General features: G+C 47.8%; 1 protein-coding gene across 1 annotated transcript in view; it reads right to left on the minus strand.

The window, feature by feature from the left end:
• Positions 1–13082, minus strand: part of PHLPP2 (PH domain and leucine rich repeat protein phosphatase 2) — a 717402-nt gene that overhangs the window by 386793 nt on the left and 317527 nt on the right. Inside the window, exons 6-7 of the mRNA XM_085638614.1 lie at positions 5891–6045; positions 5517–5663 (exon numbers count right to left, since the gene is read on the minus strand). Of these exons, the coding sequence (XP_085494740.1) occupies positions 5517–5663; positions 5891–6045 (302 nt within the window). The remainder of the gene's footprint in view (positions 1–5516; positions 5664–5890; positions 6046–13082) is intronic.

A 13082-nucleotide genomic window follows, 5' to 3' on the forward strand; every position in this document is an offset into this window, starting at 1 on the left:
GCAAGGTTGTGTATTGGTCCGGGATCTCGAGACCCTGTCCTAGCTGCACTGCGGAGGGGCCTGGGGCCAGGTTCGCTGCTCGTCGCCCTTCCGGAGCTAGGCCTCAGGTCTGGGACCCGATCCTCTTACTGCCTTCTATGTTGTGTCACTCTGATCATCCCCAGTTCTCTTGCTCTTGGTCGAATCGTGAATCCTGCTGAGGTTACACTTCTGATCTGGTGTGGTGTGGCCCGCTGCAGTTTGAGACCCAGAGGTGTCTCCCAGGCTGCTGCTTTCGTTTTCGTGGCTTCCGATGCCTCGGGTCTGCTGGGTGCGGCAGGCCTGTCACTCATTTCTACAGGCTCCCTTAGGCTCGGAAACCCTCTTTTCTGTTTCTTTGCCAGCTACCGAGCTGCTATTTTGCCCCCATTTGTGGGGTCCGCTCCTCACCTTTAGGCAGATAAATGCAGGATTTCTGCCCGACTGGGACAGAGCTCCGCACCTACACGACCTCCATGTTGGTGCTCCCGGCCACACCCCATCCAGCCATGCAGCATTCTGTCCTTGAGAGTCCTCTTTGACATTTTACTTTAAATGTCATAGCCTTTAGTGAGGTGTGCATGTGACAGACACACGACACAAACCTTTTGAGCATCAGAGCTTGCCTTCTTTCTACCACATGATGGCCACTTGGTGAAAAGAGCAAGTATTCTGACTGAAAATCTTGTAAATAGAAAAAACAAATTGTCAAGTACCAAGCTTTTAAAAGCGCTGAATAAGATTAAGAAAAAAGTTTTCTTTTAGGTGAAAAACACCGGAGGTGTTCAGAGATCCTGCCTGAAGGAGACAGAAAAGAGAACAGACACTCTCAGGCAACCTGCCACTGCAGTGCTTTGTTGGATAGGGTACCTCTGAGGTCCTTAAAGGTGCAGGCCCTTCTTTAAGCTCCTCAGTGATAACCTATCAGGCTGTTAAACACATGCAGCCTTTTTCTATGACAAAGTGTTGCACATTTAAAGGCTTTATTGGTCTATGTTTTCCAGTTTTTCTCCTCCAGCATTCACTAGGAAAATGCATCTGACAGTCTAGACTGTACCTATATGGAAAATGACTTTCAGTGATGAACATTCTTTAATGTCTTTTTCCTGGATTCTTAAGATATATATATTGAAAAAGGTGTTCCGGGCTCCGCGCAAACAGCATGGAATTATTCAAGGTTTATGACTATCAATGAAGATCTAATGATGCAAATATATATGTATATATCCTCAAAGTCGCTCACTCCTGGTGTTTTTCTCGGTTCCTGTTTATTGTCTAAAATTAACACATAGCTTTACAGAGTACTCGAACTGAGACAGCAATGAATCCCACTACATCATAGATCTCGAAACCAAATTCCTAGAGGAGCTAAATACTGAAGAAGAGTGGAGCTAACATTTGGGTTAACAGCTTTAATGTCTGAGTCAATGCATGTTACTTTTTAGATTGGGACATAACAAGTAACGGTTGGATCATGTCATATTATATTTTTTGTATTTTTGTAGCAAACATGGACAGGATGAAGGTAGTCATTCTCATCTACAACCTGTCGTGTAATGAGAAGTGCTTTAATCATGGAGACAATATGAACCTACCAGTCCCTTTTTGTACTGTGTATTTTTGCACCCCAGTCTTATGTGTACATATATGTACATTAGAGTGTGGATGAGGGCCATTAAAGGTTATTGAACATTACATTATGTGATCTGACCTTTGAGAATAGCGCTGGGTAAAAAAATATGCTATGGTATTAAGCAAACAAATGGTAAACATGATGGAGAGCCCTCCTTAGCACAATGGATTCAATGACAAAGAATGTTAATAGGATCATCATGAGGGAATCCCCCCCAGTCGCCTCCCTTTTTTGAAGAAGCACAACAAACATCAATAATTTGTCTATTATATGTACATGCATAGAACAATCTGTTGACACTGGAAAATTTAGCCCACGTGGGCATAATGTTAATTTCCCATTGACAAGTATAGTTTGAATGATTTCATATTTTGGAGCGAAAATATAAAATGACTGCTAAGATTCAATACATATACATTAAAGAGGGAGTACTGCATGCTGTGAAGCTGTGCCACCATACTGGAAAGAGTTACCCTTTCAAAATGCCACCCACTGTGCTTACTCACTAGTCCTGCATATTTTGTTATACTTGCACGTATATGGTTGTCCCGAACAGGGCCCTTGTTCAACCATGAGCAAGGTTGGTTTCAACCCCAACACATCGGCAAGATGTGTATTATTTTGAGACAATAAACACGGACTGAGAAAGACACCCAGAGTGAGTGCTTCCTGCTACAAGGGAGTGGATTTGAGGAATTGAAACTATTGAGCCTACACACCCAACACTCTGCTCTGCCCCGTATATATTTCACAAGTTTGTAAAGAAAATTACCTGAAACTGTAATAACAATCCTTGGCACGAATATCCTATAAATACTGTGTACAGATGTTTGTGCTAACCTTTTTAAAATCTGATAAAATAATGTAATTTGGGAGTAAATATTCATAGCAGATAAAGGGCAAGGCAAGTATTAGTAACCCAGCAACACCTAAATCATTTTAGCTTCTCGTCTGGCACTTCCCCCTCTCAGTATCACAGCCTCATTCGATCGAATCTACCATCCAGCACACCCAGCCACATTCATGAACACTTATATATCATGCAGCAAATTAACAAACCAACCCTAAGCAAATACAACCCTCATGACCTCATCCAATTTCACCTTGAATTCACTTCAACATCCCACTACAATTGGAATAGACACATCACTTTGCCACCCCTTTTTCTGTCCTTCACATCACATCATTGCACCAAGGTCAACCTAAAGAGAAAAACAAATATTTCACTCTTTGAAAGACTTCCAAAGGGGCACTCTCTAAGGTGAACTCTGCAATCTTTCCAATTCTCTCTACCCCAAAGACACGCCAACACATGAAATTTAATATACAACCCTGAAAAACCATTTAGAAATCCAGAAGAAAACAGAACAAATTCAGTGACAAAAACAAAATCAAGAGAAAGAAAAACATGTTGGAAAATTGGAGAACAACTGTATTACAGCGCATCTTTCAGTTAGTTATCCCCTACATATGTCTAACAGGAACTGACATTAAAGGAAAACATTCCTACTTCATTTGGTTTGGGATAATTTCACAACATATTAAGGATTTATCATCTTGAAAAGTGCCAGTTATAAGGTTTGACTCCACTCATTCTTGAAATCATGGCATTCACTTAGGAAACTAAGAAAACTAAGAAAAAGACCACGTTTGAGATCTTTTCTAAACACTGCATTCAGCGATCGTTCAGCTACTATTTGTTCCATAAACTCAAAATAACACCGCTTACCCATATGGGTGGTCACGATCATTGAGATAGCAAGGAAGGTTTGTCAGCGTGGGCACTCAGTGACTGCTTACTGCCACAATCTTCCAAGCCCAATTCCTGTACACCATGGTATAACAAACATCACACCATAAACAGACAACAGAAGAGGACCTCATCCAACTCAGAGTACTCCACTCCACACACAGATCCCTCATCACCAACACTAAAGCCACCTTCTGCAAGACCACCATCACTGAAGCAGCAAAAAATACAAAACTCTCTTCAAGGCTGCCAAGCACTGCATCAACTGTCTCCCAAACGTTCCAATACCACTATCTGTTGACAAATGCAATGGCATCAATTATTTCTTCACCCACAAGATCAACAAAACCAGATCCCACATCAGCAATATGAACCAAACAGGGACACTACCTCTAAACCACATGAAAAAAAGTGGACAATATTCACCCTAATGTTGCTCACTCAACTCACCAACACCCTAAATTCAGACAAGGACATTTCCTACAAAGGAGATATTTTGTAATCATCCATTGTAAAATGCCTTAACGGAGATGCCCTCACACCCCTCCTCAACATTATTAGTTCAGCCAAGAAACCTTCACGGGTGCGCTCAACACACAACAGATTCAAGCCCACTTGCTAAAGAAAGCAAGCTTGAATCCAGATGTTCTTACCAACTACCACCTCCTCACCCTCCAACAAGTCATCAAAAAATCCAAGTCATTACACAACTAGAAGAGTAAATCAGCAAGTATAAACTTCAAAAGTAACAATAGTGTGACTTTAGACTAGGCTACAGCACAGACACTGGCGCTCTTCAAACAGTCACAAATTCGCCAATTAAAACAGAAACACCCTACCTCCTGGTCCTTCTCAACTTCTTTATAGCCTTCAACACAGCTAACCACCAAGCACTGAGAGACACATGGGTTTCGAAGCATGTCAGCCTTACATTACATGGATTTCTCCAACAGTCCTGCAATGGCTCACCTTCATCTTGCAAATAGCCACCAGCTTGCCCAGATGAGAACCTCAGCATCCCAAAAATTCCCAAACTCCTGTAGCGTACCACTACATTGAACCCTTCTGAGTTATACTCACTGCCAAAAACACCAAAATCCATGAATATGCAGACAAAAAAAAATGTTACCTCCAAAACGCCTCAGCCCTCAACATTCAGAGAATCCATAATTGGATGCAGAGCGTCTACGTAAAGCTCAAACGAACAAAATTGAACTACCCCTATTCCTTAACACCAAGCAACAACAGACTGGCTATCACAGATGAATCTGGGTGGCTTCATTCTGAGAAGACACACAGTCCAAAGTCACCTGTGACACAGACTATTACTTCACATAAAACATTGACAGGAAAAATAGGCATCCTCGTATCTGATCGTCTTCCAGAAAAAAGTGAAACCATATCTTTCCTGCCCAAAACCAAATTCAGAACTACAGTGCAAGTCATAGACTGGTCCTACTTAGGAGGTGGCAATGCAATACAGAACATCCTCACCAACTCCAAATTAGTACCCTTGAAAGTAACTTAACACTCTGCAGCATTTCTTATCAAGGACCTGCACAAGTTCAACCACATCCCCCCTTCACTGCAGAAACTGCATTGGCTCCCGCGCCATGTCTTTATTACTCTCATTTCAGCCAGATAGCAGCTCAACAGGAGACGCATCAGCATCAGAGGGGAGACCAAGAAACTTAAGAAAATAAAACAGAAGGCGGACTTGCTCTAGCTGTGCATCCAGGATCTGGAAAAATATCCTCATCAACATCAGAAATGCTTCAGCCCTACTGCAAAATCAGAAAGAAACGGAAGGCAGAACTCAAAGACAGGTATCAGCCACACGCAATAATAAGCTATATGTCACCTTCTCCGACTATATTGTACCTATATTATTCTAATTCCCATAGTTTTAAGCAAAAACATTTGTATTGCTGTATTAACTAATACATTAGATGAAGGAGTCAGAGCCTGCACACTACAATTCTGCACAGAAGGTACTATATGCTACCTACTTATTTAAACACATGTTTACCTATCACAAACTTGAACGCAAAAACATACCTTCTTCACCACAGCCCACATTCAACAGGGGCTGTCTTAGCAAGAAAGAGCACTCACCTTTGGAGATTTCCAATCTCGATGGGCAGTTGAGTGAGTCCATTGCAAGATAGATTGAGCTCAGTCAGAGTGCAGATTTCACAGAGCTGGGTGGGAAAGGATCCTAGCCGATTGTGGGACAGGTTCAGACTCTTCAACTGTGAAAACCTACACAAACATATAATTAGTGATGAGCAAAGACAAATCTAAAAAAGCCCCGAAAGATAGGCCAATGCATAGAAAGCTTCCTCTTACATACTTTCTAACAATGTTGGGAAAGAATAGATTAAACACTCATATATCTCACACCCCACAAAATTACCTGCACTGCATTTCTCCAATCTAGGTGGCCTTTATTAATTTGCTCAGTTGATTGTCATCATTTCAGGACTTACCGGCAAAGATTGCTGAGGGCTCCGGGGCCATCTAGCTTCAGGAAATTGTGCCGTAAATTGAGATAGGTGAGATCCTGACTATAGAAAAGGTATTCAGGCACCTCCTCAAGGCTATAGCAAGAGAGATCGACCATGCTTATTTGTTGAGAGACCACCTACGAAAAATATAAAAGTTGCCACATTTAGATATCAAGTATGAATGCAACTCTGCTGCAATACTAAGGAAACATCCAGAGCTCTCCAAATTTTTTGTAAATAATAATTTGCAGAAGTCGCTCAGAGTGTCCCAAAGATTTGGTCGGCCATTGTATAGAAGAAACATTTATAGAGTCAAAACAATTAAATTCCTCCCTACCCAATCAACATGAGGTCTTGGAAAAAAGGAAACGCTACTTGCTTTCAATCAATTTCAGCTTTTGTCAAGACAGAAATGAGTGATATGACTACCATTAGCTTTCCTTTGCAGCCCATATACAACATTCATAGGATTGTTATCAAAGGCATGTGTTTACACACAGAGCAGAGATGCCATTCAATATACACACACGTCAGCTGAAGGAAGGGGCAATGAGCATAGTTATAAGTGTAAATGTTAATGTTTCATTTGAAGATGCCTCGCTCTAAGTTACCAATGCTAACTAACGTCCCACCATCGCCTCCATTTCAGTCGCAAATTCTGGGCTTACCGAATCAAATACCAAAATAGTACTCAGAGTGAATAGGAGGATAAGACTGATCCTATCCATGGAAAAGGTTAAAGAGGACTATTCGGCCAAACATGAGCTTAGCCCACATGTGAGGTACAGCTTATTGAAGAAGAAAATAAGTTACCTGCCTGTAACTATAGTTCTCCAGTATTGGAATTATTCATAGATTTACATGCTTAAATCATTCCCCGTCATTGAGATGGGAGTCCCCGGTATATTAAAATAGCAATGCAAGGTTAACAGAAATTTGAGAAAGGCCTTAGGCCCCTTAGTTTTGTAACCTATCATTGTCTTTTGTAAAAAAGAGACCAAATATAGGTTTCAACTAGGTGCGGACGGGGAGCTTTGCTTCGCCCGCGGAGTATGAGGATATTTGCCTACTCCGCGTTCCGCAGAGAACGCGGAGTAAGCAACTCTCAGCACACTCTGCGGCAGAGCGTAGTTGACCCACCGCCCGCCTCACCCCCTAGCAATAATGAAATAAAAAGGCATTAAATGGAAAATAATAAAGATCTCACAGTGAAACGCGAGGAAGAGGAGGACGGCAGCCCGGGGACGCCGCAGTCAAGGTAAGTCTTTATTATTTTCCCTTAAATGTCTTTTTATTTAATTTCTTACTAGGTGGAGTGGAGGCAGGCGGCGGAGCGGAGTTCCATGGAGCTGGGTCTCAACTCCTTGGACCTCCGCGTAGCCCTGCTCCGCCAGCTCCACCAAGGGTATCAGAATGCCCTACCCTCTAGAACACTCCTGAGAGAAGTTCCAGCCCCTCAGATTTCAAAGCACAAGTGTAGGAAACACACCTCTGAAAAGAAAGAAAGGTGAGCTTAAGAAAGGTGAGCTTCTCAGTGGAGGAGGGTGGGTCGCATGTGAATCTATGAAAGATTCCAAAACAGGAATCAATCAATCATGGGATTGTTAAAAGGCGACTACTCACCCGTAAGGGTCTCAAGGCGCTTTGGGGTGGGGGGCGCAGGGTCCTGTCCATCAAGGAGGAGGTCTATCGAAGAGCCATGTTTTGAGGTCCCTTGTGAAGTTGGGGAGTGATATCGTCTGTCTGAGGTGGAGCGCGAGGGCGTTACAGGCTCTGCCCGCGAGGAAGGAGAAAGAGCCGTATCCCGATCTGGACTTCCTAGTGCGAGGGACCATGGCGTGGGAGAGCTGAGCTGATTGCAGGGTCCTTTGGGGTGCGTGGAATGTGAGTCGGCTGGTCAGGTATGCTGGTCCGGGGTTGTGGAGGGCTTTGTGTGCGTGGGTGAGGATCTTGAAGGTAATTCTTGCCTCGATGGGGAGCCAGTGGAGTGTGGGCAGGTGCTGGGTGATGTGGCAGGTTGAGGATTAGTTTGGCGCGGCGTTCTGGATGTTTTGAAGCTTTCGGGTGTGGTTTTTGTTGATTCCGGCGTAGAGTGCGTTGCCGTAGTCAAGTCTGCTCGTGACGAGGGCATGAGTGACGGTCTTTCTGTGTTCGAGGGGGATCCATTTGAAGGTCTTGCGTAGGAGGCAGAGGGTGTGGAAGCAGGAGGATGCGACGGAGAAGATCTGGTGGTCCATTTTGAGTTCGGAGTCCAGGATGATATTTTTTACTCCAGTATTGGAACATTCATAGATACATATGCTCAGATTACATACCAATTAAAAGCATAATATTCAAATAACTTTTTCGTTTGCACATGTTTGTTCTTTTATTATCATTATTTTATTGATTAAATCATCTTTCATTTTTCTTTTTTCTTCGATAGATATAGCATGCTAAAAAATAGAAGGCAGTGGGGCGTGGCCTGGAACGTCAAGATGGCGGTCGCACTCTAAGAGTGCTCCGGACTCCTCCGTCATTCACGCCAAATCCACCAACATCAGCAGCCATCCATCCTTCCACCCTGTGGCTATCACATCCACTATGACTGGTATAGCACGACCATGTAAAGAAAGATCGAAATACTGACTACGGTGCCTGCTTTCTTGCCTCGGCCCCCAGCGTGCTCCGGCCCAAAATGGCGGCACCGGCTCCTCAGATCTCAGAGCTTTAGTCTGTGCCTGGCGCTGTGGACCTGACCAGCTCACTGGTTGGGCCCCCCCTGGTGCCGCAGCACTCCTGCAGAGAAGAAGCTAAGGACTGAGGGGCTGTCCTAGGTTGACGGTAACGAGGCATCCTGTTCTGCGGCCCAGAGCGAGGCCTCCCTTCCGACCGCATCCCCGGCTCTGCTGCAGTGGCCTGCGGGGGTGGAGGTGGAGGCCAGCGGTGAAGGGTATGTGGGGGCCAGAGGATCGGCTGCCACGTCGGGTAGCAGGGTGTCATTTCTTGAGCTTCCCCCCCTCCCCCCCAGCTGACCAGCCCAGTCTCAGTGTCGAGCGCCCGGGGACGGACCCAGCCTGCCTACGTGCTGAGACCCACCTGTGCTGTGTCTGCAGGCTGGCGGCGCTCCTGGTTGGGGTGAGGAGACCAGCCGGTGAGCCGTGCCCATTCTTGCTCCTGGTGCCCCGGATGTGCATTCTGCTGTGCAGCCCACGGTGGGGCCTCCTGCCCCTGACCTGGTCGTCGCTCCATCACAGTGCGAAGCAAGCGGCTGCCAGCTGAATGGCGCCCAGGATCGGCTGTCACATCGGACAGCGCTGAGGCTCCGGCGGTGAACCTGCAGAAGATAGCTCGAACCTTGTCCGCAGTGTCGGGGCTGACGGAGACGACAGCGATGGCAGGTGCGCTCAGGGCCAGCTTTAGTGCTGGTGGCGCCCTGTGCGACAATGTATGTTGGCGCCCCCCCAGTGACCACCTCCACCACTGATTCTCTCACTAGCATCCTTTAACAGTGACCAAGTCTCCATAACCACACTCTCTCAGATGCATTGAATTAGTTATATAGCGCCACTCATGCCAGTGTAGGGTGTCCAAGCACTTTGCATTACACACACATTACACAGAGACAATCAATCATATGTGTGTAAATCAGGGTGTCGGAAATGTTACATAAGCCTAAAAGTGTAAGAGTCACATGTCAGCCATACTGGTAGGCAGTATAGTTTAAGAGTTCTTGGTGTGGAGAAGCACAAACTCGGAGTCGAAAAAGAAACAGCATAGTTGGGAGTTTTCGTTAATAATAAGAATCGATTTCTAGCCAAATAAACCCTTTTTGCAACATTAATCAATGTTGTAATAATGTATACTTTGCAGTGTGTATGCAGTTCTAGGATGAAAGTTAATAGCTCACTATTCTATATTAGGACTTTAAGTTATAAATTGCAAGTAACAAAAAAGATGTCTCTTTTAAAAGCAGTAACCTGCTGATCTGTTCACATCATACGCACTCTGTAATCTACTGTTCTATGCAGCAGGCATATTAACCCTCTCCACTACCTTCACCGAAGTCAAAACCTCAACTATACAAAATGCTCATCTATCTCCAGGAAGATAATTAATCACACAAGTTATCTTGACATTTATGTGAGGCCTGGTAATTGCCGGGGGAAAGAAACGCTGCAGCAGGTGCTTCAAAAGCATAATAAACTTTCAAACACGGTGCCCCCAGGAAGCCAGCACCCGGTGCAGTGGCACCGGTCGCACCACCCTAAAGCCGGCCCTGGGTGCACTGTGGTGATGAGACCCGGGGGGCCTGGCCGCAGGTAATCCTTGGACTCAGCGGCGCCTCCCGTGACTCTGGCAGCCCTGAACGAAGGTGGGTCAGCGGCATAGCCCGTCCGGTTAGGGTGTCACAGGGGGGCTCCCAGCTCTCCCCGCTCCCAGTCCTGTGGAACTGTCTTTGGGGCTTTGCGGTCCCGATCTGGGGTGTTGGACTGGACCTTACTGGGAGGCGCCCCGCTGCCGTCATTGACTGGTGGCCGGTCTCGACCCCCCCCCCCCCCCCGGACACGCGGTGCCCATTGACGCTGCTTGCTATCGAGGTGCTGCATGAGTTGATTCGTGGGCCAGACCTTCCTTCCATTATCGGCCCCCTCAGTCCCACGAAGCCTTGACTGACTCCACGACCTCTGGCGGGGTTTGGAACTCCGCTGGCAGTCTCACCAGGCCGTGTGCACACCCGGGCCCGACTCCTCAGGGCCTCATCTGCAGAGGGGTGGCGTTGAGGCGAGAGGCCCTTCAGCATACCACTGCCGGCGTCTTCGCCTCCGTGTCACTCCCGGGGCCCACAACGTCCACGATCCCTTGTGTCTAGCGTCAACTTTGAAGTCCAGCGGTACAGATCTCCTGCAAAACTCTCCTGCGGCGTGCCCCCACTCGGCCCACTGGATGGGCCCGTGCTCTGATTCGCCAAGAGGGGCGGGCGTCTATCCTTAGCGGGCCGCGGTTGAGTCCCGCTGCGACTGGCACCTGACCGCCCACGGACTACTCTGACTTGAGGCGCCCCAGGACGGTCGCCCGCATCCTTGCCAGCACTCCCCCGTAGGGGCCCGTACACCAGTTTGAAGCCATGACCACGACTGTCTGCCTCTTTTCTGGACCCATGAAGTCCACGCTTCACCGGGCCTCCGATTCTACCAGAAACCCACGGTAATTCCATTGCTGGCGCACTTGGGGGCCTCTTCGCACCATCCGAACAGTGGGCCCTCACCACACACTGCACCACCCACGTGAATCGGCCAGTGTCTTCCCGGCTGGGATCCTCTGGTACAGACTATCGATCCGCCCTGACCTCTTTCCATTATGGGGCCTGACCGAGGACCAAAGACGCCCGCGACTCTAACTACAATGGACCAATACACAGTTACTGATCAGGGGTCTCGACCCGAGGGCTTGGAAGGCCACCCGCAGCAAATGGGGATCTCAGCACGATCCTGCAGGCCATCTCTGCCTCTCAACCTTCAGTTGAAAACAAAATCAGGGAAGTCCGGGTGGACGTAGCCCTGAGCCTGCAAGATCTCCACAATGCTACGGCCAGAATCACCGAAATGGAATCCCATATCTCCTCAGTTGAGGATGACGTGACTTACCTAAAAGAACAACTGGTCCGCCTACAGACTCACACTGAAGAGCTCCACAGGAGGGCAGAGGACGCTGAAAACCGATCCAGGCACAACAATTTGCGCTTAGTGGGCTTCCCAGAAGGAATCGGACACGGCCCGATGGAGTCCTTCATCGAAAGCTGGATCAACACCTGGATACCAAATGGGACACTCTCCACCTGGCTCGCTGTTGACCGGGCACACCGATCCATGGTTCCGAGGCTTCCTCCGGGCGCGCCAGCCCGGCCCATTATAGCGCGGATCCTTAACTTTAGGGACAGAGATCTGATCTTGCAGCGAGCCTGCACTCAGAAAACTGTAATGCATCAAAATCATACTGTTATGATATTCCCAGACTATACCAGGGAAGTTCAATCCCAGAGGCGCTCCTACATGTAAGTGAAGCAAAAACGCCGCTCCCGCAATCTGCAATATAGACTCCTCTTCCCAGCAACGCTGTGTGTGGTTTTCCAAGACAAATCATATTTCTTCGATAGTCCTAAAGACGCCTGGTCCTGGCTGACAGAGGTGCACCCCATTCAACTCAAAACCAAGTCCACGGCGCTGGGATCCCAGGCCACTGACGCCAACAACTCGGCCCCTCGAATCAGGCGGACGCAGTCCCGCAGAGGCCGGAAGACGGTGAGGGCAGGGTCCCCACCGTCCGGGCACCGGTCTCTGCCGCCGGGGCTTCACTGTTCCTGTGGAGCTGCCTTCCGTGATCCTTCGCCTGCGAGAAGTTCTTCACCCAAGATCCTGACTGTGAACTCTGAAAATTCCGATCCCTCCCGCAGTCTTAACATCCCTGCCTCACCATGGGCGGCCCCTGTGCTGCCCTTTGTCTGATGAGGAGAATAAACGCATGGTTTCTCCAGGACCACAAATTCAAAGAGGCCCTCAAAGCTGACATTGAGCAGTACTTCCTAACGAATCAGTCCTCTGTCTCCTCGCCGGGTACCCTATGGGAAGCGGGTAAAGCCATGGTCCGCGGGGACACTAAGAGCCATCTCAAAGCCCAGTGAGTGGCTAGGGATAATAGACCCACTCTCCTGGGAACCCTAAGCAGTCCAACTGGAACAAAGTGCAGGCACCACGCCGGGTGACTCTCAGCCACGTCAGCTGGCATTGGTGAGGGACGAGATCAGACAGATCTCACTAGACGCGGCAAAGCTCCTGTGGAGGTCCTCAGTAGCCCGTGTCTACGGATGGGGCGATAAGAATGGGAAACTACTTCACAGTCTCACATCCTACCTCCTGGCGTCTCGGATCATCCAAGAAATCCAGGACTAGGCAGGACAGACTCACCGCTCTCCCCGGGCAATAACCCAATCCTTCGCAGACTACTATTCCGCACTATATACCACTCGGACTCTTTAGAAGATCTGATCGCCCTGGAGGACCTCCGCCTTCCTGCTCTGTCCACAGCCGAGTACGAGGGTTTGGAGGGTCCGATCACACATGAGGAAATACAGGGTGCCATTTCACTGGTTGAGCCGGCAAGACTCCGGGCCCCGACGGCTACCCTTAAGAAAACT

This window comes from Triturus cristatus, chromosome 12 (assembly GCF_964204655.1).
Source record: "Triturus cristatus chromosome 12, aTriCri1.1, whole genome shotgun sequence".
NCBI lineage: Eukaryota > Metazoa > Chordata > Amphibia > Caudata > Salamandridae > Triturus > Triturus cristatus.